The following is a 7,479-nucleotide window of genomic DNA, read 5'->3' on the forward strand; positions in this document are numbered from 1 at the left end:
TCCTGCCCAGCTGCCCCTGCACTCCCACGTGCCTGCTCGCTTCCACGCCTTACCGCCTGCCGCTGCTTTCAGTGCTTCTCTGCCCACCTGCTGGGCACTCCTGTACCATGTGGCTCCCAGCTACATGGCTGGACCACTGGAGCATGGGGCCTGCACCGGTACCCTGGGGCCAGGAGCAGGAGGGGCGCTCGTGTGTGCGCGCACGTGCCACCATGCAGTGAGGAAGGGGGAGAGAGAAAGAGCAGTGTGGGAGGGACAGAGTGCGAGTGTGAGAGCACAGTGAGGGAGGGACAGAGTGTGTGTGTGTGTGTGTGTGTGTGGGGTGAGTCCCACATGCACACCCCAGCATACACATGCACCCACAACCCCCCTCGCACTGCCATACATGTAGATCCTGCACCCACACCCCCTCACACACTCCAGACACCCTCCCCCCACACACAGACCCCCATAAACCCCATACCCAACCACACCCCACATATCCACACACACCCACATGCTCCCTCACCCCACAACCCCACCCACACCTTCCCCCACACCTCACATACCCACACACCCACAAACATATATCCACCCTGCTGTGCTCCCACCCCTCCACAATATACAAAAGACTTCATTTTAAGCTATTGTGCAATCAGCTCTATGTACATTACACAGACGCACATAAATCAGGACAAACACATTTTTTCAAAATAAATTAATGAATGTTGTAGATGTTTGATTTTTCAAATATAATTTGGCATTTTTCTAGTTCCAAGATGGGAAAACCCCTTGCTGAAAGGAGTACTTCTGAGGACAAGGGGAGGGACTTCTGGTGGCAAAGGTCAGGGCTTAGGGGGAGGGACTTCCGGTCACAAGATGGTGACCAAGGGCGGGGCTACTCATGTGGCCCTTGACAGTTTGCCAAAACTTGGTAAGCATCCATCCACCCGAAATAATTGCCTGCCCCTGGTCTGTGTCTTCTGAAAACCAATGCTTTAGCTTCTTTCCCCTGCAGGATAGTTATAGCCAGGACTTGATCGGTTCAGTAAGCATTACTGTACCCTGCATAAAAGAGAGACATCCTGAATTTGGGTGAACAAGGGGCTATTTTTAATGATTGCATCACTGCACATTGGAATGCTTTTGTGTATGAAATTTCCTGCTATTGTCAATTCTGATTTCCCAAGTACGTTAGAAAACTTTGTGGCACAATTCCCAAATTGTGTTCTTCCCTTCCGGATGCACCATCTACACTTTTGTGTTTGCAGCTGTTGACGTTCCTTTATCTGCACGCTCTGTTTCTGCTGTTAAAATAATCCCTGTGAAGAAACTGAAAAGTTCTCCTGACCTAGTGCTGCCTACAGGTATTTCCCTCCCCTCCCCGATTGTATTAACTGGCCATGACCACCTCCCTCTGCTTCACCTTCTTGCTAAGATACTCTTTAGCTTCATCCTTCTTTTCCTGCTTTCCAGAGCTGTAGATTTCATCTATAGCTAATAGAGTTAGCTCACGATGACACAGTGTACTGTCTTCAATTATTTTGTTTCTCTGCAAGCTGGGTTCCGTGTAAGCTCTTATACTAACACTTGGTATGAAATTGTTATTGCAACCTCATTTTCAACCAAGCTTCTGACGAGTTCAAAATTTTTGGTCCATATGCAAGTAAACAGACATCAGTGGTTGTATTTTTCAGGTTCAACCCTAGTTCAGCATCTTTGTTTTCCTTTTTGTTTGTTTGTGTGTTTGTCGGGATTTTACAGAACATTTATGCTCCTAATGTTTCAGGGAAATGATGCAGTTCTAAAGCATTAGTGCAGTGCAGTTGCTAGCAAAGCTGATGGAAAAACTGTATTCGTATTTTAGAAGAAATTCTGAGATTTTGAAAATTGGCTTCATCTCAAGTTAGGATGAAAAATACAAAATCTTAGATATTTTTGCAAAATATTGTAAGATGAAAGTTGAAACAATAAAATCAATATAAAATTTTCAAGAATTGCGTGTAAAATGTATTTAAAAAATCAGCATGTTCTTGCAAAATATTTCCATTTAATTGAACTGACATTTTCAATGAGAAACTGATCTAACAGAAAACTTCCAATCAGCTCTAATATCTAGCAATGGAAAGGGTGGTTCTTTACAATTTAAACGAAAAACAGGGGGAAAAAAACAAAACCAGACTTAAGACCCTCTGAGCCTACAAGAGTGCATCTCTGGATCAGCATGTAGAATTATTAGAGCCCAAAGTTCAGGGGCATTCAGATTTAGGGTTTCTGGTTCTAACCTGTCTTTAAATTTTCATGACATGCTATCAGGGGTAATGCATGGAATTCTTTTTGCTCCAATTCCAAGGCAGACCTCGAAAACACTTTATAGAACTGAATGCTGGGGACTAAGAAAATTTTCAAAGGATCAAATGGAATGCATGTTAAGTATCTGATGGACATTTTTAATGGTTAAATTTTCCCCTAAATTTCATTGACTTCATCTTTGAACCAATAATAACCAATACTGTTACTACAGCTGCTAACACAGATAGGTAGGTCCATGACTGGTGTTCCCACAAAGCTTAAGAGGACAGTTATGACTCATTTGTTTAGCAGAGGGTGATAAACAGTCCTACGCTATCTTCTGGGATCCTTACAGGAAGAAAAAAATCAGCGGAAGTGCCTTTAATATACTGCTAGTTTCCTACTCTTCTGTTCCATTTCATATTGATATGATGATCAAGCTAATAACATAGTTTTTAGCATGGTGGAAATAGTGTTATTAATTATTAGTATTATGTACATGTTGGCACTGCCCCCATGCTGTATCCAGGATCACAGCTAAGCCACTATGGTACACCCACTTGTCCCAACTTTTGTGAAGCTCCTAAAAATGAGGGGATGAAAAGATCATGAAATAAAATGTAATTTCAAAGAGAAAATCTGAATTGAAGTGAACATTTCACAGATTCACAGAAGTTTAGGGCTGGAAGGGACCTTGTTAGATCATCAGGTCCAGCCCCCCTGCTGTGGCCAGCAAAGACTGCTGGGGTCAAACAACCCCAAAAAGGTGCATTTCCAGTCTCTTTTTGAAAATCTCCAGGGTAGGTGCCTGCACCACCTCCGTTGGGAGTCTATTCCAGAGTTTGGTCACACAAACTGTAAAAAGGTTTTTCCTTATATCCAATCTGAAACCTCCTTCTAGGAGTTTATGACCGTTGCTCCTGGTTTTCCCATGGAGTGCTTTGATGAATAGTTCGTCTAGCCCCCGATGCTCTCTTCAATATATTTGTAATGTGCCACCAAATCCCCCAAAGTCTTCTCTTTTCTCAGCTGAGCAATCCCGTATCTGCCAGCTTTTCCTCGTATGGCTTACTCTTCAGGCCTCTAATCATACAAGTTTTATCATTTGATAAAACATTTATTTTAAAACAAAGCCTCTGGGGGCAGTTCTGGTTCAGGAACAAATTCATAGTGAAAAAGGCGTTGTTTGGGTTTGTAGTCCCCGTAGCCATGATTCAGCAGGTTACTAACCATGCACTTACCTTTAAGCAAGTGAATCCTCCCACTGATTTCACTGAATCTGCTCCAGAGCAATGAGTTAGGCACAGACTAAATTGGGGCCCATAACTGCAGCGTTGAGTCCCTCTCTGACCCCCTTTTCAATCTCCTAATTCAGGATGTACATCTGCAACCCCCTTAAGCCACTGTTAAGGGGCAGTACCTTGAGGCTAACTGTAATGCTTTGTTTATTTCTGTTGCAGCAGTGCCTCCAGCCTTAGCTCTGGCACTGTCACAGAACAGAGGCACTGTACAGACATTGGGCCAGATCCAGTAAATGGGCATTATTGTATTGAAGTCATCGATGGTGTACTGACCTGTTTCCCTATGAGGACAGATGGCTTCTAATATGTTAGAGGCTGTTATAAAATTGGAGGTGCTCAGCTGTTTTCCTAGTCCACCAAGGTAGGACATGAGGAATTGGCTTAAAATCAGACAGAGAAATTTAGGTTAAGAATTGTAGAAGGACTTTCTAACTTTTAAAGATAGTTAAATATTGGACTTGTGAGGGGAGGTTATGGCATCTCCATCACTAGGAGTTTTAAAGAACAGGTTAGATGACCACCTGTCAGGAATGATGCAAGTACATATGATTCTGCCTCTGAGCAAGAGGTTGGACTACATGGCCTCTTGAGATCCCCACATTTCTGTGATTCTAGGTTTAGTTTGAAGGGTTTAAGGTCAGTGGGACTACTCGGATGTACAAAGTTAAACACTTCTTACTTGCTCTGTTGATTTGGGGCAGCAAAGACAAGGCTGGCATGTTCCAATTGACAGGAAGAACAGAGGCATGATTTTAGTTGGTTGTGTTTTGAACTCCTTTCTGCTCCTTGCACTTGATGTCTCTGCATCAGGATTGTAGTGCAGCCTTGAGGTGAGGTGTACAGGAGTCTCCTATAATGATGCGTGAGCTACACTGGTTATGTGGGGTAGTTTTAAATCTTGTTTCTCCATCAGTCCTGCCCAAGACTCACTGTTTCTTGTCAGTACTCACAGGCTGTAATGCTTCAAACCAGTATCATAAGTAGTACATTGCCTGCTTGTACCGAAGCAATTAGAATGGTACAAAAGTTAGTGGCATAAAATTGGTGTGTAGAAGAGGCCTAATAAAGCAAGCAAACCTGTGAAATGTTTAGCAGGTTCACATACCTAGCAGCTCTGCTTTCCTAGTTCATTTTCAATAATTTGGAATTTTACAACTATATCCATGTTACTTTCCTTTTTTTTTTTTTAAAACAAAAAGTGTGTGTATATAATACTACTCTGATTTCCTTATGCTTTAAGTCCAAAGCTAATCTTCATTTGCATAAACCTACTGGAAAATTTCACTACAGGCACATCCATGCTAAAATTACTGCATACTGTTCTGATGACTCCTCTGAGCTCAGTGTTCTCCTATCCAATGCATCTCCCTTGTGTGCATGTTTTCTATAGACACGGACCCTGCTAAAGTCTGTAGCGGAAAAGGAGCTGTGACTTTGCGGGCATCTCCAGCCTATGAGGAAAGTCAGACTATCTGTTCCCCATGTTCTCAAGATGTCCAGCAATCTGAAAGTAAGTCTGATGTCTGGAAGGTTAACCATAAGATATGACTGTAATGAACTTGCGGCATTCAAAGCCAGATATTGAGCATGAGCACTTCTTTTTTGGGCCGATGACCTCTTTAGCAGAGTTGCAAAAAACCTCTTACAAAAGACCAGGCCAGTGGGTGGAGACAAAGTCCTACAGTTTCCTGGTCTGGGTTTCATGCTTGCCTTTAGGGAAAAGATATGTTTGTTTGTTCACTGCTTCATGTTGCTGTCAAGAGTGCCAGAAACGATCGTATCTTCTTCCCAAACAGATTGTGGTGTATTCTTTCATTCTGGGCCTAGAGTGGGAGCGAGAAATGTCCTGCCATGCTTGCTGCTGAGATGGCATTTTGCCACGGCTGTCAAGGGCACTGGGATGGTATCCCAAGCTGACAGTGTTGCCACAAAACTTTGTCATCTTTAAATAGCAGATGTGTAATTACTTAATTGTGGGGACAAGCAAAGCATAACAAACCCTGCCTCTTCCTTGGGTCTTGCATAGAGAATGAACTCCTGAAGGCAAGATGCCATTAAAAGTTAGGGGTGTTCAGAATCGCCCCTGGAAGTCAAGCGCACACAATTACAGGACCAGTTGTCAAGGGAAGGGTGATTATATTTCTTCCAGCCCTAATGTTCTTCTTTCTACCTCCTCTTTCCCCTCCTTTTCTGTTCCACCCATGACCTCCTCTTTTCATTTGCTCCATTCTCTTACTTCCTCGCTCCTGCCCCCATTGCTTCTCCTTTTTGCTGATGGCTTCATAAATTTTCAGCAGCTTGAATGGCAATGATCCCATTACTATGGAAATGAGTTCATTAATACTTCTCTTTCTTAGTCTCAATCACTTTATGAAACACATTTTGGAATTGGAAGAGCTCTTTGCACATAATGTGAACATCAAAAAGACTAATGTGAGAAGGAACTCAGTGGGAGATGGGTATACAGTCAATAACAACCTGTATCCATGCACCTACCCACAAAGCCTGGGTTGTACAATGACACCGTGTTTCATACCCTGGCCTCCCCCTCAAATGAGTATCAATTTATTGATGTTTCTTTGCACAAGCTATTCATACATAGTAATGTTTATAAGGACAGATATGTTTTGTCCCAGCTGGGCTCATGGTTACATATGGAGACCCTGCCTTTGCAATTTTGTGAGGCATTTGGATGCCAGGCAGTGGCTTGAGAGCAGATAATTCTGCTGCCTTTTTGCCTCTGAAGTGAGAATGTCAATGAACAATTGTTTCTTCATTGCTCTGAATGAATTGCCTTGTGTTTACAAAGGTCAGAAACTGTGAGGGCATCATGTTTAGGGCCAGTTTCTATGGTAATTAGGCCTCCCTGTCAGAAAGTATTTTGTGTGTGAAATGAAAGTATCCTGACTCTTAATTTCGATTGGTACATATTTTCTGTAAATGGAATGGTTTATTTTTTTCTATCCCCCTCTTAACCCCATTCTTCCTTCCCTCCTCTCTGCAAAACACTTAGATCTGGAGCCAGAAAAACCAGAAACAGGTACAAACGCTAGCTGCTTTATTTTGATTGCTTTTGTGTTCCCTGGATGTCTGTTTTATTGTCCAGCAAAAAAACCAAACAGTCCTTTCTCTTTGCTTCCCATGTAACTAGAGTTAATTCTCTGTGACATGAAGTTTGTCCTTTCATTTTTAGATGAATGGAAGTTATCATCTAATGTGGATTCCAATGGAGATTCCCTACCATCTTCTCTGGCTGCCAAGGGTTATAGAAGTGTGCGTCCAAACCTCTCCTCAGAGGGCAAATCACAGGTAAGCATCTCTTCAGAGGTGTTGAGAGTGGGATCTTCTGGGTTCAAGCACAGCAGTAGCAGTGAAGAGTCCTGTGTGTGATTCCCAGCTTTGCCATACATTTGGGTAAGTCTCTGCCTTAGTTTTTGCTTTCTGTAAGCTGGTGTTAATGCTTATTTCATAGAAACTTATTAATGTGCAATAAAGCACATTGAGATCCTTGGCTGAGAGGTGCAATAAAAAGGAAAGTATTGTTCAATGTAATTAGTTTGAGAAGGGTCAGAAAAAGGGTAGTGACCTGTTATTGTATGGGCTTTGTGTGACCTGCAGCAAGCTGAGTGCAGTTAAACTGCTAACATCCACAGAATGGCCTAAAATGTTACTGGAAAAGCCCAGTTTCTTTAATGCAGGAAATGGCAAAAACTTTTAAAAATCTGTAATGGAAAAGGTAATTTTTCTCCGTAGTGTAACATAAAGTTTTGGGATTGGTTTGTTAATGGGAGAGAACTGCTGAGTCCTTTCCATTGCTATGGGTATCTTACTGGACTGCATGGATGCTGTTTTTAGGTTAGTAGGAAAACTCAACAACCTTTTTTTTTTTTTTTTTTTTTTTTTTTTT

The 7,479-nt window shown here is 42.3% G+C and overlaps 1 protein-coding gene across 30 annotated transcripts in view; it reads left to right on the plus strand.

Moving 5' to 3' along the window:
* SORBS1 (sorbin and SH3 domain containing 1) overlaps positions 1 to 7,479 on the plus strand; it is a 235,089-nt gene that overhangs the window by 144,867 nt on the left and 82,743 nt on the right. For 28 of the 30 annotated variants that reach the window (XM_019502448.1, XM_019502446.1, XM_019502450.1 and 25 more), the window contains exons 4-6: positions 1,251 to 1,346; positions 4,963 to 5,082; positions 6,766 to 6,881. In XM_019502448.1, the coding sequence (XP_019357993.1) occupies positions 1,251 to 1,346; positions 4,963 to 5,082; positions 6,766 to 6,881 (332 nt within the window). Of the gene's footprint in view, positions 1 to 1,250; positions 1,347 to 4,962; positions 5,083 to 6,480; positions 6,613 to 6,765; positions 6,882 to 7,479 lie in introns of those variants that run through there. The other 2 variants (XM_019502449.1, XM_019502457.1) reach the window with 2 other exon arrangements.

Source organism: Gavialis gangeticus, unplaced genomic scaffold (genome assembly GCF_001723915.1).
Source record: "Gavialis gangeticus isolate Ggan-Ray unplaced genomic scaffold, GavGan_comp1, whole genome shotgun sequence".
NCBI lineage: Eukaryota > Metazoa > Chordata > Crocodylia > Gavialidae > Gavialis > Gavialis gangeticus.